Below are 23,581 nucleotides of genomic sequence, written 5' to 3' on the forward strand. Positions count from 1 at the left end.
CACCACCACCACCACCATACACCACTGAGCGTTCTGTATAACTAAGGACCTACAAGTGCTAGTTCATATAGCTGTGAATTATGAGTTTCTTAAGAATAAGTTTTAAGAATTTTTCCCATTTTTGGGACTCCACATTTTTCTATGATTAGGTTAAATGGAATATATATGGGGAAATGGTAAAAGCTTGGGAAATTGTTAGATAGTAGACCAGTCTCTTTAAACAACCCTTTACAATGAGTGCTTGTAAATACCCAAGGGCTTGTTCCTCTGTCAGATCCATCACAGTAAAGGACAGGAGTGTCTTTGTCCAAAGAGTTCTTTCTTTCTATTGCATTTTAAAGATGAGATATTTCTCATAATTAATTAAAGACAACAAGCACCTGTGGCTCTAGGCAACACCATCTTCCATAAGGGGAATTGGATTGGTAGGATGTTAAGTAGAGAAGAAAATGTTGAGACAGTTCCTCCTGGCTCAATCTCTAGCTGGTTTCCTCTACTTCCATGCTTTCCACAGCTTCCCTTCTGTTCCTGAATTTGTTGTGAAGGGCCAGCTTTGTTCTCTGAGCCCTACTAGCCCAGGGCATCAGCTCTTCATAGCCATGGTGAGACCCAAATTAAACAGCCTCTGTATGAAATACCACATTTCCACTGCTGGCCTCTGTGCTTCTCCTCCCAGCCACTTCCACACAGTCACTCTGTGCCACTGAGCCACTAAGCATGTGCAGAGCATGTGCTGTCAAAGGGGAGTGTATGTTTATCTAGTTGTGAGATCCCCTTAGCATGACCTTAGAGAGATGCACATCACATCTTAAGGAAATGCTGGTATATAATTTATTAGCCTTTTCAGCATGTTAACTGCAAAATCTTTTACCAACACAGGGTGTGAACACTTCAGAAATGGTGTTTGTCTTGTTTGGGACAGTGTTTTAGAGGAATGGGTCCATAGAGCACTAGCTGATACAGGTGAAAAAGGTCCTTTTTGCTCTCAATGTGGACTCTATACAAGAATGTTGTTGATTTCCACTTTGTTGCCAGTGTTTCTGAAATTAGAGCAGGGAGGAATGATTTTAATTTGATGTCAAAATTACTTGCATCCCAATGAATGATGGAGGAACAAATACTTTTGGCTGCTTCCAAATACATCAGACATCTGGACAGCCTTGAACTACCCTGATGCTATAAGACCAAAGTGGCTTCAACCAGACTCTAGACGTTACCTGGCCCTATCTCAAGTCCTATAGTAATCCAAGCCGTGCAGCCACCTCTTATACCAGTGGCTGTTCATGCTACTCAGAGTGCTAAAATATGTTGCTGGGATACTCTGAGAGAATTCCACCTACATTGGTACAGAATGATTGTCCTGATAACTGGGTCATGTAACACTAAAAGCCTGATTGGTATATAAGAATTAATTATCTCATTATTAACACTACCATATCAGATTTCTTTGAGAAAGAACAAAGAAGAGAATGAAACACATTTGTTATTAAGAAAGGAGAAACTAGCTTCTAAAATCTTCTTCTTACTTTAAGAACCCTGGGTCACTTAATCAGAGGCAGTGCAAAGTGTGGGAATTGTGGGACAGGTTACCTCCCAGGCTTGAATTCAAGAGCTTTTAACTATCAGGATCCTAGAGGTCTTACAATGTATGTTACTGAAACCTGAATCGAATCAAAGGTTGCTTAAGCCAGTGTGATTTAGTAATCTCAGTTGACAAATATTTATTTGCACTTTGAACTGGACGAAGAATAAGGTCATGCAGGTTATTCCAGACCTGGATGAAAACTTTGTTTCCATCCAGAAGCAGGGAGAGTACACAGGAGCTAATTAAAAACAACAGGAAACTCTCTCTTCCCTGGTACATGTGCTGCAGAGTCAGAAAAAGCAAGTTCATAACTAGGGGACTTCTCTAGAGAAGCCAGTGTGTTTTGAAAACCAGGCAGGATTTGACAGGGTAGATAGTTCCTTAGGTAATTTATAAAGACAAGGTTTAATCCAGGCAGAAACCAACAGCAGCTCGAGGCAGGTAGTTCAACAAAAGGAGTGTTTTCTGGGCACCTACTTTATTCCAGGCACTAAGATTTAGCAGTGTGCAGTAAGGAGGCTTTCAGGGAGGTCCTGCTGTTGAGTCTAAGATGCCTTGTACACCAACACTGACAAATGCTTTCTTTTTTATTATATTAAAACGACAGGTCATTTTTATATAAAATAACAGTTCCACGTACCCAGATTTTTCCTGTGTACTTTAAGTCATCTCCTGGCTACTTATAATGGTTGTGCTGATAGCTGTTGTTTATTATGGTATACACTCAGTACCGAATTTTTTAAAATTTATATTCACATTATTTTGTGACAGGGTCTTATTAAGTAGCCCAGGCTGCCCTCAAACGTGTGATTGTCCTACCTCAGATTCATTAGTACCATTATATATTTACACACACACAGTTTTTCAACCTACAGTAGTTTGAATTCATATATGTATGAATGTATATCCCAGGAATGTTAGGGGGCTATGTGCACAGCCTTCTCCCACAAAAGAGCTGAGAATGTAATAGGGTCAGAGAATGTATGAGGCTAGAGTATACAGAAGTCCCTACTCAGTTTGCAAGCTTTGAGAATTAAAATATGGAATGATCAGAGGCTTGGAGACTGGTATTTTGTAGAACTGTCTCAGATTACAGATGAATCTAACTGTATGTCTGGACAGCTCCAGAACATTCTTGGCTGCTGTGAGAGGGGTGTTACTCATGCCTGCAAACCAGCCTGCTGGAACCCAAATCCCTAAGGGCTGTGGCCTCTTAATTGCCCAGTGTGATATCTCAAAGTGATTCCCATCCTTCTTTGTTCCTTGGCATCAAGGCCAGTGGAGATTGTGGGCTAACATTTAATATCCTCCTGCCTCTCCAGCAAGCCCCTGAAACTTGAGAGGACAAAGTGTTGCTTTCAGAGTGTGCCTGCTAGTTTTCCCAGGGAGGTTCACGCATATTGACTGTTGAAACCGAGTTTTATTTTTAGAAGAAATCTAGTGGAAACCAACATAGTAAGGGGAATTTTTTCTTATATATATAATTCCGTGAGGGACAAACATTCCAATTTGATCGTTAAAAATAGGACTAAAATGAATGTCATTTGTTCCAAAAACTGCTAGTCTGAGATACTTGTAGTAAAATATCAATTTACTAAATCCTTTTGTAAAAAAAATTCCACTTCTGCTCTGTCTGCAATTCATGCAAGTTACTTCTTGGGCAAACATAGACTGAATTTTAATCATGGCCAATTCTTGAAAAGCTGAGAGGCTCTGGAAATGGGATAGTTGGTGACTCAATCCTGCTCCACATCAAGCCTATGACTTGCTGTCACCAAGTGCCAGTAATACAAGAAAAAGTACTCTTGTGGGTTTATCTGTTTGTCATTAAACTTTGCTAAGCCAGCAAGCCTGAGAAGTAGGCTTGCCATGGACTTTCACCATTGGCATATGAGCTCCACAGGCCCTGTTCCACACAGATTACCTTGCCTGATGTCAGTGTGGGTCTGGTCTGTACAGAGATCTCTGGTTTTCCCTAGTAACTGGAGAGCACTTATCTGTAGTGAGAAAGCCACGCATGGCCACGCCTGTTAAGTATCTGGTGTGTATACGTCCCTAAGTGATTATTTAGCCTAGTGTCATAATACCTTGCTTTATGTTTCCAAGAAAATCGTAAATAATTTAGGCATTCTGTAGCTTAACATTAATCACTAAGTAATCTCATTTGTGATAGAATGAATGTCTGAGATAGTTTAGTAACTTAGAACAACAGATACTCAGGTAAGTGAAGTGGGGTGCAATGAGCTAAGCCTATGCCAGACTTGGATATCAGTGCGGTCATTATTATATAAGATTAGGCCACGTGAGCTTCCTTGGGGTTTTGTGTGTGTGTGTGTGTGTGTGTGAGAGAGAGAGAGAGAGAAGGGTGGCTGGACAGGAGAATGCAGAACACAGCTGCAAAGTGACAGATCTTCAATACAGCATATGCAAAATGTGAACAGTAGACAAAGCAGAGCCTTTCTTTTCTTTTTTTTTTAATTAGGTATTTTCCTCGTTTACATTTTCAATGCTATCCCAAAAGTCCCCCATACCCACCCCCCCAATCCCCTACCCACCCACTCCCACTTTTTGGCCCTGGGGTTCCCCTGTACTGGGGCATATAAAGTTTGCAAGTCCAATGGGCCTCTCTTTGCAGTGATGGCCGACTAGGCCATCTTTTGATACATATGCAGCTAGAGACAAGAGCTCCGGGGTACTGGTTAGTTCATAATGTTGTTCCACCTATAGGGTTGCAGTTCCCTTTAGCTCCTTGGGTAATTTCTCTGGCTCCTCCATTGGGGGCCGTGTGACCCATCCAATAGCTGACTGTGATCATCCACTTCTGTGTTTGCTAGGCCCCGGCATAGTCTCACAAGAGACAGCAGAGCCTTTCTTAATCTGACCATCCTGAATTGCTTATCTTTCCTTTCTCAGAGAACAGAGCTGACATCCGATAAGGATATGTACCTTGACAATAGCTCCATTGAGGAAGCTTCAGGAGTATATCCTATTGATGATGATGACTATTCTTCTGCCTCAGGCTCAGGTAAGGCTGCCTACTGGATGCCATTCTCTATACCCCGGCATGCACACATTTCGCTGTGCCTTCTTCCGTTACAAGCACAGCATGTGTCATAGTCATGAGCATGGTTTGGGGATACAAATTCCAGTTCAAGCTATGAGAACTTTGGAACCTAACTTTGCTGAGTCTCAGTTTCATTATTTATAAGTGGAAATAAATAACTATATTTACCACTGAGTTAGGTATTCATCTCTGTGAAGAGACACCTGACAGCAACTCATAAGGGAAAACATTTAATTGAGGATGGCCTACAGTTTCAGAAGTTTAGTAATTATCATCATGGCAACATGCATGGCAACGTGCACACAGACATGGTGCTGGAGGAACCAGAGTTCAACATCTTGATCCACATACAGCAGGAGACTGTGTGCCACACTAGGTATAGCTTGAGCATAGGAGACCTCAAAGCCTACCCTCACAGTGACATACTTCTTCCACACCTACTTCACCAAGGCCACACCTCCTAATAGTGCCACTTCCTATGGCCAAGCATTCACACACACAAGTCTATTAAGGCTGTACCTACTCAAACTACCACAATCATATAAAGTTTTTCATGGATAAATGGAGTTGAGGAGATAGCTTTCAGTTTTATTGTTAAAAATTTTAGAATATGGTCATAGAAACCACCGTTCAAGAAATCTTTCAAATACCCATTTAATAAAATGCCTGCTCTATGTTAAGATTATACACAAAAACAAAAACTTACAGGCTTTTAAAGTATATTGCTCATAAGTAGGAGGAACAGAACTGCAGCTATGTAATATAAAGATAGATTTATGTCTTTGATTTCTTCAGTGTATTAGTTGTCTATTGTCTCTGCAATGTTGCCTAACAAACCATCCGAACACTAAGTACTTTGAAGCAGTGGGCATTTGGTTAATTCATTATCCTGCATGTTTTCCAGTTAGAGGCAGGCTCTACAATGGCTTACAGCTGAAGCTTGGCTGATTTTGGCTTAACTCTGTCGTGAGCAGACTTGGCTTTAGTCCACATGGGCCCTTCAGTCTCCAGGTGACCAGCCATATTTTCACAGAGTGAAGCAAAAATCTAATCCTAAACTTACAGTTTGGTACAACGTCATTTCTATATGTATGTGCATGTGTAGGCATGTGTGTACTTATGTACATATGAATGTGAGTTCATGTGTGTATGTTGATAGTACAGTGATCAAAGACAGTATGTTTGCTTTATTCCAAGAAGCTGAAAGAAGTGTCACAAGAGAAGAAGGATCTTAGTTTTAGATGATTTCTTTCGTCCTGTGTGCTTATGTGGGACATAATGATTAGAATATGAATTGGAGGAGGCCATTCATCTCATAGTTGACAGGAACCAGATAATACAGAAGGCAGTGATAATTAGGTATACCTTCCCAATGCATGCCCTGCTGTTGACATCTACTGCCATCTAAATCTTATAATACCTTTCAAAATAGCACCTCTACATATGAGTCAAGGATAGAATACATGAGTCTATGGGGGCACATTTCATATTCAAATCATAGTACCCCATGCATGCATACAACTGAACAATGTTTCCAGCCCCAAGTTGCGCCTCTTAATTGAGACAGCTATCAACATATTACAGAGGATGTAGGTACATGGAGGAGGAAATGTGCTTGGACACTTTTCCCCAATATATCTTACCTGGAAATGTTTCACCTGTGCAAGCAATGGCTCAGTGGACAAACCAGAAATCTTTGGTGGGTAGCACATAGAAAAGTCTTAGCAAGACCTTTCTTTCTTAGTGTGTTTATTGCAGATGAGATTTAACTATGGTAATAGTTATTATCCTGAATATAAATATGTGCCAGTGCAGTTGACCTAGGTTTCAGAATGTCCTAGAACAAATAAAGGTCAATTGTTTCTGGTGAAGATCTAGACTTATAAGGGTGTTTCAGTTTGAAAATGACCGATCTGAAAATATAGAGGCAGTAGCTGACCTAGTAACATCCTGCTGTAAAAATAGTTCTAGTTATTCAAGGGAGTGTGATGCATTCACATATGCAGAACAAGTGTGAAAGAGTTGCTCTCTGAAACCCACAACACTATTAATATCTTACACTCATGATACCTCTTTTGTTTAGCATCTCAAAAGTGCCTTATAACTGTCATTTCAAAATGCCTTGGGGAATAATAAATATGCATCTTTGTGGTCCCCATTTCGTCACAGATCTTAGTATTCAAGGGTCGTGGGAGATCGTTATGGGTTGCTCAACTCATTTTGCTGACTTCGCCCAAGATTTTGTTTACATTTAGTATAAGGTATATGCCTCCCTGACTCATCCAGTTATTGGAGTGTCACATTTGAAGCCCTGAACGTACTCATCATATGGACTAGATAGAAATGAGACTTAAATGTGGGCAAATTTTTCTAGCCACAGATATAACTGTAGGCAAGTTTTTGCTGAAAAAAACAAACAAAACAAAACAAAACAAAACAGAAAAAGAATTATTCTTGGCTTTAGAAACTATCTTGAGCTTTGCTATGGATATTTTTCCACTTACTAGTCTGTGTAAGTAAAATTTGTGAAGCACTTTGTGCTGGGAAAAGCCTTATCCATATAATTCTGTTATAAAGATATCCCTGATTCTATTGTCATTTCTACTTTCAATTGATACAATCCACAGTGCAGAGAGATGAAGGAGCTTGCTCTCATTGATCCATGTGAGGCTGTCAGAAAGTAAGGGACCAGGAAGCAAGAAGTGTGGCTTTAGAAAAGGCCTTGCCTTTCAGCCCTTGGGGTTTTACCTCTTATGTTGAAAATCCCCATTTTACCATTAAGAGGCTTTGCCTCACAAATGTCCACTGAAATCAGTGTATTGCTCAATGTACCACCTGACCTTCCTCCTCTCATGCTATCCAGTAGGAAAGCAAATGTCCCAGAACAGGATGTCTAAAGGCCCAGAGAGTCCATTCCAGCAAGAAGAAGGGACCTACATTACATAAATATAGATTCAGAATGGGAACCAACAAACTGAGAATCTTCACAAGCATTTGTGAAGCCTTTCACACCAAGGGCTAAACTTTTAAAACACACACAGAAAAAGATGGTTTTCAAGCCCAAGAGAGCAAGAATTCATTCACACAACTCTAGAAATTTAAAAAAAAAATCATTATAATGCTGTGATTGGTGACAACAGAAGGTACTGACCAACAGAAATAAATAATAGACTTCTGGTTAAAGATGACAAATTGAGTAGAAAGCCTGCCACATTCAAGATAAAGTGAAATTAAAAGAGTAGAGCATGAACTCATCAGAATGGTGATGCAGTAACCCAAACAAAACCCAAAGATGCAGTGGTTGTGCAGCACTGGTCTTGGCAGCTGTGAAAAGACAGAACTGGCAGTTCAGAACTGGGAAGCACCAGGACCGCGCTGCAGAAGGCCACAGGGGTTCAGAGGTGATGGCATAAATGGGGAGTGAAAGTGAATAGCCTCAGGGTCAATAGTTGAAAATCTCTCTAAGAAACAAATAGACCCTTCCCTCCATCATAAGTTAACCCTCCACAGATTGATTATTGAAAATAAAGTATGGTATTGAGCAAGGGAGTCCAAAAGACTCCTAAAACAATGTAGGTTGTCCCACAGAAGTTCAAGTTCCTATTGTTGAAACCACCATGCATTACAGACATGAAACGCAAAGGATTTGAGCTGGATAAGACCTGAAAGCCTCAAAAGGAAGAGGGAACAGAAACTCGGAAAAAGAAGAAAATGTACAGAAAAACTAATTCCAAGAGGCGAGATGTTTTAATGGTAAAACAAGAAGGGGACACAACAAAACAGGAATGTTCCTGAGAGTGAAACTCCAGTGTTAGAAATAAGAAACTTACTGGAAAATGAAGACATGCAAAAGATAGTTATTTGTTGAGCACATATTTATTAAGCACCTTCTTTAATGTGGGAACAGACATCGTTCATTCTAGGAACACTACAGTAAACAAGCAAATGAACAAACAAACAAATAAATAAATATCAATGCTTTTTATCATAGGGAATCACTTCCCTTGATCCCTTTATCTGTTTTTCCAAATTTCATTCTTTTTTTTTTCTAGTAAGAAAGAGTGTTAATCCATCTAGTGCTGAGTTCTTGGCTACTGCACGTCTGCAGGGAGCCACCCTTGAACCCTTCCCAATAGCACTAATTCTCTTGCATTTTCAATCTCTTCCACTATATGATATTTTTGCCATCTCAAAACTCAGAACTAATCAAAACATGAAAAGTGTAAACTCTCTTTCTGACTGCCTTTCTCATGGAAATTCTCTGTTTACTCTAACATTTTATAGTCAACCTTCCCAAAAATGGTGTGGTGTGGTCCTTCATCAGCTCCTGTCTTACCCATGCCCTCTGTCTGCCTTCCCCTGCCATCCACTACTGATACTTTTTAAGATCATCAATGTCTTCCATGTTGGAAATATTCACAAATATTTTATTTGTAAAACGTGTTCTAAATCATCTTGATTCATTTAGGATACTATAACAAATATTTTAGAGTGGGTAACTTAAAAAACAAAAACAAAAAACAGCCTAATTATATTGGTCACAGTTGTGCAGGCTGGGAAGTCAAAGATTACATCAGTGAATGTGGTATATATGAGTGTTTTTTTTTTTTTTTTCTGCTTCCAAGGTGATACCTTCTTGCTGCATTTTTATTTAATAGAATAGGCAAACTAGTTTCCTCTGGCCTCTTTTATAAGGTGCTAATTCATGCACAAGGCAGATAGAACCCTCATTACCTAATCACCTCTTTTTCGTTGTTGTTGTTGTTTTTCAAGACAGGGTTTCTCTATATATCTCTGGCTGTTCTGGAGCTCACTCTAAACCAGGCTGGCCTCGAACTCAGAAATCTGCCTGCCTCTGCCTCCCAGGTGCTGGGATTAAAGGCATGTACTACCACTGTCCAGCCCCTAATCACCTCCTTAATATCCCTTTTAAAAATTGTAGCGGAGACAACATTCTACATATGAACTTGGGATGGGACATAACATAAGGAGACATCATTGTTATTAAACACATAGGCCCTGGTGGGCGATCAAGCATGTGCAGACACCAATGCACACTAAAAATCTTAAAAGAGGAGGACTAAAGCTTAGCCATGAAGGATACTTGTTATCTGCCATTTTAGTGGAGGAGGATAAATATATCTGTTTATAATAGCACAAAAGTAGGAGAAAATAGGGAAGTTGTAAACTGTCAAAAGAAATAGAGTGTATCAAGGAGGTGGTAGTTCACAGTGTACAATGGTGAAAGGAATGTGTTAGTCAGATTTCCATTACCATCACAAAATATCTAAAATTAGCAACTTAATGAAGAGGAAATGTTATTTGGCTCCCAGGTTTGAAGGCTTTCCCCAAGGTATAATGGCCTGTTGCTTTGGAGCCTGTAGCTAGGCAAAGCATCATGCTTGGAGTGCCTGATGGGGGTCAGTTAAGAAAAGAGACACAGGAAGAGGTCATGGTCACAGTATACTGTTGAAGGGACTGATCCCAATGACTGATCTTCCTTGAAGCCTCGCCTTTTAAAGCAGCAGTTCTCCACCTGTGGGTTACAAACTGTTTGAGGGTTACATATCATATATTCTGCATATCAGATATTTACATTACAATTCATAACAATAGCAAAATTACAGCTATAAAGCAACATCAAAATAATTTCATGGTTGGAGGTCAACACAACATGAGGAACTGTATTTAAAAGTTACAGCACTAAGAAGGATGAGAATCATTGTTTGAAAGGTCTCACTATCTTCCAATAGCATTGTGAGTTGATAGCCAGTCTAACACATGGGCTTTGGGGAACATTTATCCAGCCAATACAAGACAAGACAAACTCTTTAAGTATGTTTTAATATAAAGCCATTGTATATGACAACATGGAAGATATTGATGATCTTAACAAAAAATATCAGTAGTGGATGGCAGGGCAAGGCAGATAGAGGGCTTGAGGAGGACAGGAGCTGATGAAGGACCACACCACACCATGTTGACTATAAAATGTTAGAGAAGACATTTTCCATGAGAAAAGCAGTCAGGTAAAAGAGAGTTTACACTTTTCATGTTTTGATTAGTTCTGAGTTTTGAGATGGCAAAAATACCATATAACAGAAGAGATTGAACATGCAAGAGAAGCAGGGCTATTAGGAAGGGTCAAGGGTGGCTCCCTGCAGACATGCAGTAGCCAAGAACTCAGCACTGTGTGGAGATTAACACTCTTTCTCACTGAAAAAAAAAATTACCATATACCCAGGGGCCCTACAAACTTACTGAAGTCCATAGGTCTATTTGTGCTAGAAACTTAAGCCTGGTAACTTGAGAGCATGATTCTGAATAATAATGCCTGATAATGTACAGATCTGTGTCGTGAGTCACATGATAAACTTATCTTCACTTTCTTCCTAGGAGCTGATGAAGACATAGAGAGTCCAGTTCTGACAACATCCCAACTGATTCCAAGAATCCCACTCACTAGTGCTGCTTCCCCCAAAGTGGAAACCATGACGTTGAAGACACAAAGCATTACACCTGCTCAGACTGAGGTGCATTGTCTGGCATTGTGAATACTGCTGTCTTTTGCCTACACAGAACTGTTTTCTGTGAGAGAAGCCCCACATAAAATTATATGAGGGCTAATAACCCTTCCACTGTATTGCTGTAAATGGCTCTTTGCTCTTTCTTCCAACATTTTACAGTTGATCTGCTTGCGGTTTTTATCAGCTAGGACTATCTTCTTTAGGGATATACTGTTTTGAAAATGGCACTTTTCCTTGCAGAACTTCTGTAGCCCAGTTACAAGACGAACTATTAAGCTACTTAGCTGAGAGTCCGATTTTCTTTTCCTCATGTTAAAAAAACATTGTAAACTTGACATCCATTGGACCAGGTTAAGGAGGGATGATATGAATCTTTCCTTAAGGTCTCAATGAGTGTCCACACCCACCATCAGTGTTGCATACACTTGCCCTACTCTCAGATACATGTGTACCTGGTGTAGCTGCATTTATTTGTTGTGAGACCTTAATAAGAATGAGACCTTGGACTTGAAACAGGGAAAACACCTAAGTAATGAAAACACTGAATTTATGCTTTGATTTTGTTAGTATTATATTACAATTAGCTAGCCTTCCACTTATAGATACACTGTTTAATATGGAAATTGGATATTAGAATCCAGTGAAGGCCTAAGCATTGACTCCTGGATCTAGTCAAATTTCTTGGATCATTAGAAAGATTGGATGTGAATATTACATAGCAGGCACCTGAGCTCTTGTTCCTTGTTTCACTGTGTAAGCATTAGTTGAATTTGGTGGAGCAGATGAGATCAAGCCAGTTCACCAAGTGAGCATGTGTAATAATTTAGTGGTAGACTTTACACACATTAGGGATGGCATGTTGCTTATGAAAACTTAACAACACAAGCACCTGTTTTTTCAGTTCACCCATCTGTTGATTTACAAATAAGATGCTGCCAAGCTCTTGCAGCATGCAGGTTTTGTGGCAGGCTTTGTGGGATAAAAAGCACCCCTGTGTTAGCAGGAACATAGGCAGGCTTTTCTTAGTAGAATATCTGTTCCTCCACTTTCTTGATTTTCCTGACTCATGAGTCCATCAAGTCATAGCACATAACTCCCTGTTGACAAAGCTCCCTGCAGACATGCAGTAGCCAAGAGCTCAGCTCTGTGTGGATTAACACTCTCTCTAGGCTTACAAAGCATTGGCACTATTGCCAGCAGTGCCATTCCACAGCCAGGAACCAGAAAGGCAAGGAGATACTCTGAGAGCACTGGGGCAGACATACCTAGCATTTCCTGGGAGCTGTTCCATTGGTTTCTAAGTTGAATTAATAAAACAGATGAGGAAAGGAGAGACAAAAAGCAGCAGGTGCTTTTGGTGATAGAATCGCTGAATATGTCAGAGCAGGCAGGTATGCCAGAATTAAATGAAGCTTGTGGAAAGCCTGTGGAAAGATGAGCTTGGTCTCTCCCACAGTTTTATGTGATCTTTTATAACAATGTTTTCAACTCAATGACCGTTAAGACTCAATATTGCAGAGTCAGAAACTCTCTTGGTAAAGTTTTGGCTTCCAATCTTCAATAGTTTTATTCTAAACAAACCGTTGTTTGGTATAAATTTATGGACTAATGACAAATATGGATTGAAAATTGATTTAAGTTTATAGAAATTGGCCCTAAAACATAATGAATTGGCCTTTGCTAACAGACATTTCGTGGATGAGTTAAGAAATTAAAGATCTCTGAACATTTTAATGCAAATATTTTATTTTTAGTTCTATTTAATGAGATGACAAGAATTCATCCATTCATGGGAGTTCTATTCAGTGTGCATCAAACATTGTTCTAGGTGTCCATGATGAAGATATTGATAATGAATAACACTAGCAGCAATGTAATTTTCTGTTTTATACTTATGTGGTACGGCTAGATTAAACCTTGCCATTAGAGAAAATTTTGTGTTTTAATAGGTCCCAGAGTGGCATTACTGTCATGGGTATAGATAGTCTATCCACTGTGTTGTACAGCTATGTGACTGAAGAATAGAAAGAGACCTTTCTTCATTTTGTGAAGCCTAGTTTTTTTCACAGCCTCTAGAATCCAGTCATGGATTCAATAAACTTTCAATTGGCTTCATTCAATTATGTGTGCTCCCTTTTCATAATTACACAAAGCACCTTGAGGCTTATGTACTGACTGAACACTCTTCTAAGTGCCATTTCTGTGGAGAGCCTTCTAGATCATCACTTGAATTAATTCTTTTGTGTCCTTATTCAGAAGTTGAGTCGAAGGGAACTGAGCAAGTCAACTCTTAAATGACTTTAGGGACTTAAAATATTAACAAGTAAAACCTTGTAGCTTATCTTAATAATAAAGATAATAAGCATTACATAAACTTGGGGTCAAAGCTTCAGTATCTTTCTCACTTGCTAGTTTTCACTCACATCTTTCCCTGGATGCAAATGGGTATCATTCCATTCCTTGATTTTTTTCCTCTTCCCTTTGCTAATTTCTAAAAGCATAGCAACCAAAGCAATGCTAATGAGCAAGAAAGCATGTGCTTCCTTGATGAGGACTCAATAAGCCATTCTGCTGCCCTTTCTGCCAGATAACCAGTTACTGATGGCAATCCTATAAGAAGAAAATGGAAAGAACCTACAAAATACTGCCAACAGGCTTCTCTCATCTGCATTACTTGGGCACAGCAAGACTTAAAGGACCAACCATGTTTTCTATACTCAGACAGAAAACAGTGAAACTTGAATTTATATTTATACAGTTATAAAAATTATAATTATTTATAGAAAATATGGCAGCTTAAGATTTATGAAGTATAGGGTTTCTTGTATCTTGGGAAAAACCTCTATCACATGTTATTACTGTGTTTGGTGGAAACCTTGTGTGTTCTGATCACTAAAAGTAGTACCAATTGGTTCACATTGATCTCTAGAGTTCAAGTGAATCCACCTGGTCTAGACTGCGGTCTTTTCTAGACATAAAGATGACTTTGAAACAGTCCAAGAAAATGAACTATTTTCTTAGACCTTTTGCCTTCTTTAATAGGATGTATTCCAGCCTTCACAAAACAGCTGAATGATTCACATGACTCTGCTTAAGATGGCTGGGAATTCATAGGAAAAACTGGAATAGGTTTGGCTAGGGAGGAGATTCAGTGTCTACTGATTTTGTAGCTGGTATTGTGTAAACCTGACAGTAGAGGTATCAGAGAGGAAGGAGCCTCAGTTAAGGAATTGCCTCTACAAGATCCAGATATAAGGCATTTTCTCAATTCGTGATCAATGAAGGAGGGTGTTCCTATCCCTGGGCTGGTGGTCCTGGGTTCTATAAAAAAAAGCAAGCTAAGCAAGCCAGAGGAAACAAGTCAGTAAGCAGCACTACTCCATAACTTCTCCATCAGCTCCTGCTGCTAGGATCCTGCCAAGTTTGAGTACCTGTCCTGACTTCCTTCAATAATGAATAGCAATATGAAAGTGTGAGCCAAAAACAAAACAAAAAACAAACAAAAAAAAAACAACAAAAAAAAAAAAACCCTTTCTCCCCAACTTGCTTTCTGGTCATGGTGTTTGGCCACAGCAATAGAAACCCTAATAAAGACACAGCTTAAGAGTTGACAATGTTTTCCTATCAGTAGTGTTAGCCAATGAGAAAGAAACTCACCTGTTAGAAAACAGCAGCTCATTAGAATCTTAACTTTTCTAAATCAGGCCTTCTCAAACCACACCATCATCTGAGGGACTTTAAATAACAATAAAAATCAGCAGACCAACTGAACAGAATACTCAAAGGGTGTGTGTGTGTGTGTGTGTGTGTGTGTGTGTGTGTGTATCAGTGGAGATTGGCTGCCTCATGGACCTAGAAGTCACTTAGCAAGCTGGCCAGAGCCTTAAGATTCTACCATGCCCCCAACACCGTGCCTTCATGTGACTTCAAGGGGACAAACTCAGGTTCTCATGCTTGCAAACAAGCAAGTACTTTATTGCCAGGGATCTTCCCAACCCAGAAAGTAAAGATTCTTAGAATTGTCAACTAAAACAATTATTCATATCATTCTTGTCATCTTTGCTTCAATGATACTAGAACCACAAGCTACATGGGTCCAAACTGGGACTCACCAACTGGCAAAATAAACATCATACACATTATTATTCATGATATTTACTAAACTTACTTTTATGGAAAAAAACCTGGGAATATACTTAGTATCGTTTCTTCTTCCCAGCACGTATCAAAAGAGAGATAATTGTGTTTTCTTTCTTCCCCACACCAGTCACCTGAAGAAACTGACAAGGAGGAAGTTGACATTTCTGAGGCAGAAGAGAAGCTGGGCCCTGCTATAAAAAGCACAGATGTGTACACGGAGAAACATTCAGACAATCTGTTTAAACGGACAGAAGTTCTAGCAGGTGAGTTGCTAGGAGTGTCAAGTGGGAAGGAACTTCAAGAGGCCTTCCTGGGATAGGTGACATTCAGAAAGCTTGCTGCACATTACTGGCCTTCAGGAAGCAATCTCCAGGCTTTTTATTTCAGAATGACAGGTGAGAAGTTAGGACTACTTTGTCTATTTTCTGTTAACTCCTCCAGTCTGTCCCTCAGCCAGCCATTGATAAGAGGCTAACATGGGAGACAATTTCAGGTTACAGTCCATCATGGCAAGGACATCAAAATGGCAGGAGCTTGAAGTAGTAAATTGACTAGGCAAAGAACTGTTGAGTGTGGAGGCAGGGTGGGAGATGTCGGTCAGACAGTCATAATTCAGGTGATCTTCCAAGTTCAAAACCAACTTCGGAGAAGGAAAAGGTACAAATGCTGCTGCTGCTGCTGACATGATAAGAATTTTGCCTCTAATTGAAATTCACCTGATGAAAGTACAGGTTGAGCCTCACTGACCTGAGCATCTGCAATATTCTAAACCTCCAAAACTTTTTAAGACCTGACATGATGCCACAAATGTCCTCAGGATGTGTGCCTATAACAGGAGCACACTACAGAAACTTTGTCCCATGAATAGAATTATTTGTTAACTTGTGTAAGCTTTCCTATGAACTATGTGTATAAAATATACGTGGAAATATAAATATATTTCCTGTTTAGACTTGTATCTGATCCCTGATAACTTAATCCATGTATGTAAATATTTAAAAAAAATCCAGAGATGGAAACACTCCTGGTTCCAGATATTTCTGAAAAGAAATAGCCACTGAAGTCTGTACTGATATTTGTTTTAAAGAGGAAGATGCGCAAGATTTAACAACATTTAATTTATACAATGCTCTCCTCAAATTGAAGAATAAGTAGACATCTGCATGCTTTCTATATTTAATCTTCTTTTTTAAAAAAATCTATTATGTCATATTTTGTGCTTTTATTGTGATTAGAAGATTACACTATAAAATGCAAGCACCAAACACAAGTATCTGAAAGTGTAGAGTTAGGTGAAGTTACAGCTGGATTTTTCTTATGGAGGCTTTGTGTTGATACAATCAATGAACCTTTCTGAAGAATGACTCCTGATTATTCTGTTTAAAACTTGAGTTCTTCCCAATCACAAAAGAACATATATGGTATGCACTCACTGATAAGTGTATATTAGCCCAGAAGTTTGAAATAACCAAGATACAATTCACAGACCACATAAAGCTCAAGAAGGAAGATCGAAGTGTAGACACTTAGGTCCGTTTTAGAAGGGGGGGGGGTCAAACAATTTGCAAAACACAAGAAAATCAAGAGGAAGGAAGACCAACATGTTGATACTTCATTCCTCCCTAGAATAGGGAACAAAATACCCATGGAAGGAGTTTCAGAGACAAAGTTTGGAGCTGGTTTTATGTGAAGTTCCTTGATCCACTTAGATTTGACCTTAGTACAAGGAGATAAGTATGGATTGGGAAAGGATCTTTACCTATCCTAAATCAGATAGGGGACTAATATCCAACATATATAAAGAAATCAAGAAGGTGGACTTCAGAAAATCAAATAACCCCATTAAAAAATGGGGCTCAGAACTGAACAAAGAATTCTCACCTGAGGAATACCGAATGGCAGAGAAGCACCTGAAAAAAATGTTCAACATCCTTAATCATCAGGGAAATGCAAATCAAAACAACCCTGAGATTCCATCTCACACCGGTCAGAATGGCTAAGATCAAAAATTCAGGTGACAGCAGATGCTGGTGTGGATGTGGAGAAAGAGGAACACTCCTCCATTGTTGGTGGGATTGCAGGCTTGTACAACCACTCTGGAAATCAGTCTGGCGGTTCCTCAGGAAATTGGACATAGTACTACCGGAGGATCCAGCAATACCTCTCCTGGGCATATATCCAGAAGATGCCCCAACTGGTAAGAAGGACACATGCTCCACTATGTTCATAGCAGCCTTATTTATAATAGCCAGAAGCTGGAAAGAACCCAGATGCCCCTCAACAGAGGAATGGATACAGAAAATGTGGTACATCTACACAATGGAGTACTACTCAGCTATTAAAAAGAATGAATTTATGAAATTACTAGCCAAATGGATGGACCTGGAGGGCATCATCCTGAGTGAGGTAACACATTCACAAAGGAACTCACACAATATGTACTCACTGATAAGTGGATATTAGCCGAAAACCTAGGATACCCAAGATGTAAGATACAATTTCCTAAACACATGAAACTCAAGAAAAATGAAGACTGAAGTGTGGACACTATGCCCCTCCTTAGAAGTGGGAACAAAACACCCTTGGAAGGAGTTACAGAGACAAAGTTTGGAGCTGAGATGAAAGGATGGTCCATGTAGAGACTTCCATATCCAGGGATCCACCCCATAATCAGCATCCAAACGCTGACACCATTGATTACACTAGCAAGATTTTATCGAAAGGACCCAGATGTAGCTGTCTCTTGTGAGACTATGCTGGGGCCTAGCAAACACAGAAGTGGATGCTCACAGTCAGCTAATGGATGGATCACAGGGCTCCCAATGGAGGAGCTAGAGAAAGTAGCCAAGGAGCTAAAGGGATCTGCAACCCTATAGGCAGAACAACATTATGAACTAACCAGTACCCCGGAGCTCTTGACTCTAGCTGCATATGTATCAAAAGATGGCCTAGTCGGCCATCACTGGAAAGAGAGGCCCATTGGACACGCAAACTTTATATGCCCCAGTACAGGGGAACGCCAGGGCCAAAAAGGGGGAGTGGGTGGGTAGGGGATTAGGGGTGGGTGGGTATGGGGGACTTTTGGTATAGCATTGGAAATGTAAATGAGCTAAATACCTAATAAAAAAATGGGAAAAACAAAAAACAACAACAACAAAAAAAAAAAAACAAAGTTTGGAGCTAAGACAAAAGGATGGACCATCCAGAGACTGCCCCACCTGGGGGTCCATCCCATAATCAGCCACCAAATGCAGACACTATTGCATATGCCAGCAAGATTTTTGCTGAAAGAACCCTGATATAGCTGTCTCTTGTGAGGCTATGCCAGTGCCTGGCATATACAGAAGTGGGTGCTCACAATCATCTATAGGATGGAACATAGGGCCCCCAATGGAGGGGCTAGAGAAAGTACCCAAAGAGCTAAGGGGGGCTGAAACCCTATAGGTGGAACAATATTATGAACTAAACAGTACCCCCAGAGCTCTTGTCTTTAGCTGCATATGTAGCAGAAGATGGCCTAATCGGCCATCTTTGGGAAGAGAGGCCCCTTGGTCTTGCAAACTTTATATGCCCCAGTACAGGGGCACGCCAGGGCCAAGAAGTGGGAGTGGGTGGATAGGGGACCAGTGTGCGGGGAGCGTATAGGGGACTCTTGGGATAGCGTTTGAAATGTAAATGAATAAAATATCTAATAAAAAAATAAAAAAAAAAGAAGGGGGATCAAAATACCCCTGAGAGGAGATACAGAAACCAGGTTTGGAGCAGAAACTGAAGGATAGTCTGTCCAGTGACTGTCCCACCTAGGGATCCATCCCATATACAGTTACCAAACCCAGACACTATTGTGGATGCCAACAATCAATTGCTGGCAGGACCTGATATAGCTGTCTCATGAGAGGTTCTGCCAGTGTCGGACAAATGCAGAAGTGGATGTTCACAGCCATCCATTGGATTGAGCACAGGGTTCCCAGTGGAGGAGCTAGAGAAAGGACCCAAAGAGCTGAAGGGGTTTATAGCCCAATAGGAGGAACAACAATATGAACCAACCAGTACCCCCATAGCTTCCAGGGACTAAACCACCAACCAAAGAGTACACATGGAAGGACTCAAGGCTCCAGCCGCATATGTAGCAGAGGTTGGCCTTGTGAGACATCAATGAGAGGAGAAACCCTTGGTTTTGTTAAGGCTATCCAGTGTATCCCCAGTGTAGGGGAATGCCAAGACAGGGAAGTGGGAGTCTGTGGGTTAGGGAGCAGGGGGGAGGGCGAATGGATGGGTGCAGTCGAATGGGGAAATGAGGAGAGGGGATAAAATTTGAAATGTAAGTAAAGAAAATATATAATAATTAAAAAAAAAAACTTGAGTTCTCAAATCATTTATAAAAATATCAATAGGTTGGAACTGGCCAAACTAATTCCTGAAAGCCTTGACCTTCTCTTTTTCTTCTCTTATCTCAGCCGTCATTGCTGGTGGTGTGATCGGCTTTCTCTTTGCCATTTTCCTCATCCTGCTATTGGTGTACCGCATGCGGAAGAAAGATGAAGGAAGCTACGACCTTGGAGAACGCAAACCATCCAGCGCAGCTTACCAGAAGGCACCCACTAAGGAGTTTTATGCATAAAGCTCCCATTTAGTGTCTCTATTTAGGAGAGCACTGAACTTTTCAAAATAAAGCTTTGGCATAGAATAATGAAGATCTTTGTTATCTGTTTTGTTCATTACAGAGCCATACTGGCCCTTTAATGATGAGAATTCCATTGTATTTAAATTTTTTCGTGTATTTCTTTAGAATGACATAAAAGTAAAAATCTAACATCTGCAGTGTTCTGTGAATAGCAGTGGCAAAATATTATGTTATGAAAACCCCTGACATTCATGGAATTGATTTGAACATCTATGTGCAAATACAAAATGATTGTGTTTGTCCTCTGGTTCAAAGATGACTGCTACTCCCCCTTGTCAGCAAGTCTCCAGTTAACCTTACTGAGTTGGTCTTCATTTATTTATCTCTTGTCCCTCTTCTCTACCCTCCCTTCTTGTCACCTTTCTTAGAAACAAAACCTTATGCCTTTTGTAGCTGTCATGGTGCAATTTGTCTTTGAATGATTACAATAATGGTAATTTAGTGTATATGTGATTTTTCTCAAATATGTTAACCTTAACCTCCACTTTATATAATGTTTTTAAATATCAGACTATCCATTTTATGCTTGCTTTAAATTTCATTACTTGTAGCTTCAGGCAGATTTGCAAAGGCAAATTAATGTGTAAAATTGGATTATTACTACGAAACTGTTTAGTCCTAGCTATCTTCTTTTGGGAGGATTTGACATAACGGACAAGCCTCAGCAAACCCAAAGATGCTAACAGTATTTTGAGAAGTTGCTGCAGATTCCTCTGGCCACTGTACTTGTTAATTTCTTGTCATTTGAAGGTACGAGAAAGAGTTTAAAGAAAAAAAAAAAAGATCAGTTTTTGTTCTTAACATGCATTTAAATTGCAAACATCTTTTTAAGCCTTTGAAGTGCCTATGATTCTATGTAACTTGTTGCGGACTGGTGTTAATGAGTATATATAACAGTTTTTAAAAAGTTGGTATTTTATAAGCACAGACAATTCTAATGGTAACTTTTGTAGTCTTATGAATAGACATAAATTGTAATTTGGAAACAACAAAAAAACCTGCTGAATAAATCACATGGCCTAATATTGAAAATGTCACTGTTATAAATTTTGTACATTTCTTACCAAATGTACATCTCCCCTTGCTGTGACTGACCGTCTGCTCTCAGTGACTATATGGGTTTGGTTTCTGAGTATCTCATGGTGTCTGTCAATCAAGACCAAAGAACCCCTCAGTGAGGCTGTTAATTACGAGATTTACCTCTAAATTGTTCAGAGGAAAAGTATTGTTATTCTGCATGTATTTGGGTGCAGGAATAGGATGACTGCCAGGGGATTTCAAGGTTTGCAGCCTTTGTAGTGTAGCTACTGACAATATTGAGAGAGATGCCTTCTTTTGCAATTTACTCTTAAAAGTATAAATTCCAAAGAAGCAAAGCGACCTTTCTAGAAGTAGGTGTCTGGGGAACAGACCTATAGAATTGCTTACCTGTCAAAGCTCCCCTACAGAAGAACCCTGTAAGTGACAACCACAGCCACTCCATGGGGTAGGAGGGAAGGTAGGGGGCTCTGCCTGTTGAATGACAGCCTGGCTGCTTAAGATGGATGTTTCTAGAAAAGGTAATGCCAGAGGAGGAGTTGGAGGCATGGGGGTGCCCCGATTGGGTACTCACTGAACAGAGCATTTCCTTTTTTTGTTCTGTTTTCTATTTTACCATTAGTTTTTAGTTTTAAACTGTGAGCCATGGAAGTAGAAAGAAGACAGCAAGATCCGCAGCTTTTCCAGCATAAAATTAACTTTTGATAAAGTTTGGCTACTTCGTTTGAGCACCTTCCCTGAGCTTGTCACAGAACACATTTAAACAAAACTAAAGTAACACTTGAAACAGTGCTGTGTCTGAATCTTTAATGGCCTTAATTCATACCTTTCTGTCCAATTACAGCTGTAATTCACCATGTTAAAAGGAAATGATGGGCCCTTCCAAAGCTGCACAATGCCCCTCAATTACGGAGGCTGAGAATGTAGTGGGTATACCTCTAACTGTGTGAAACAGTGGAATTTAATTTGTAGAATAACTTGCTTGGAATATCTATGCCAGGGAAAAAAAAATCCTGGCAAATATTTTGTCACTGCTGTAAAGCACATTTGTTAAAAGTGCCAAAATAAAGTCTGTCATGCCGAAAGTAACTCATTGTATAGACTCACATCCAATTTTCTGTATACTCTCTGCTTAGTGTGGTTTAAAAAAACAAAAAACAAAAAACTTTAAAGATATGGTAAATAATATCATAAAACTGTTATTAGTCATTACTGAGTTGAGAAAAATTTTGGTAAAACATAAATATTAAAGCCAGTGTGGTATTTCCTGCTTTTTAAAGCACATGTGAACAAACTCCCTGTGTGAGTATTGCTTTTTGTTTGAGAGACTGTAGCATTTCAAACTGTCCTGTTTTTAGCTCATGGTGGGCAAATGGGAAAAACACACTAAAGAATAAATAAAATTTTTCATTACATGTTAAAAAGTACCCGAACTTGGAACAATGCAGAAACTGGCCTCAATGTTAATAGTTGATAACTTCCTGTCACATGTCACTATTTACCACTTTGATTCAATGCCCTTGTTGAGAATATACTGTAGTCAGTACAGTTGATGCAGGGTGTAGATAGAATTGTAATTAAGCAGTGCATAGGTGTCTTATACAGATAATCTAAAGAAACTAAAATGTCCTAAGAATAACTTCATAGTTCTTAGGTGCTTATTTGTTCCAGAATCTAAACATATTCAAATTGCAAGAAAAAATGTAAATGAGGAACAAAAACCTAAAAATATCACTAGGTTAGTTTGGGGTGATGGTTATTTTTTTACCAACTTGATGCAAATTAGGGTCATTTGGGAAGAGGGTGCCTTCACTGAGAAATTACTTTCATATGGTCAGCTTATAGGTAATTCCAAGCAGGTATTTTTTGATTAGTCATATGTAGAAGGACCTAGCCCACTGTGGATGGCACCACCATTGCATGGGAATGAGCAAACAGTGAAGAGCAAGCCAGTAAAGACCACTCCTCCATGGACTCTGCTCCAGCTCCTGCTTCCAGTTTTCTGCTTGAGTCCCTGCCTTAATTTCCCGAAATAATGAACTATGTCAGGGAAATATAAGCCAAATAAGCCTTTCCTCTCTGGGTTGGCTTTGGTCAATGCTTTATCACAGTAACACAAGCAAACAAATTTGGTAAGTGGGATATTTTTAAGCTCATTACAGTTAAATAAGAGAATAGAGGCAGTGTATTTTTAAAGATATTTAGATGATGTATCTGCAAGATCAGCTACATTGGAGACTAAGTCAGGGGAATCAGATCGGTCCAGGAATTTGGGACCAGATTGGGCAATGTAGCAACAACACATTCCTCAGAATCAAGTCTAGAGCAGGGTGAAAGTGCTGGGGTTGGGTCTACGGGTATAGCTCTGACAGATTTTAATAGATCTTTTGTCTTTATTGTCGTGTATGCATGCAAAAGGCCTGGGTTATATCCTCACCATCCACCAAAATGAAAGTCAACAAGCAAACAAGCACAATGTCCAGTGTAAGATTCTCTGTTCTAAGTCTCTAAAAAGCAACTGTGAGATCCTTAGCAGTTTCTAA

General features: G+C 39.6%; 1 protein-coding gene across 1 annotated transcript in view; it reads left to right on the forward strand.

Annotated features, from left to right (window-relative positions):
* Positions 1-22,118, forward strand: part of Sdc2 (syndecan 2) — a 113,999-nt gene extending 91,881 nt beyond the window's left edge. Inside the window, exons 2-5 of the mRNA NM_008304.2 lie at positions 4,499-4,610; positions 11,046-11,182; positions 15,444-15,579; positions 19,774-22,118. Of these exons, the coding sequence (NP_032330.1) occupies positions 4,499-4,610; positions 11,046-11,182; positions 15,444-15,579; positions 19,774-19,937 (549 nt within the window). The 3' untranslated portion in view covers positions 19,938-22,118. The remainder of the gene's footprint in view (positions 1-4,498; positions 4,611-11,045; positions 11,183-15,443; positions 15,580-19,773) is intronic.
* Positions 22,119-23,581: the final 1,463 nt, after the last annotated feature.

The sequence above is a fragment of the Mus musculus genome, chromosome 15 (genome assembly GCF_000001635.26).
Source record: "Mus musculus strain C57BL/6J chromosome 15, GRCm38.p6 C57BL/6J".
NCBI lineage: Eukaryota > Metazoa > Chordata > Mammalia > Rodentia > Muridae > Mus > Mus musculus.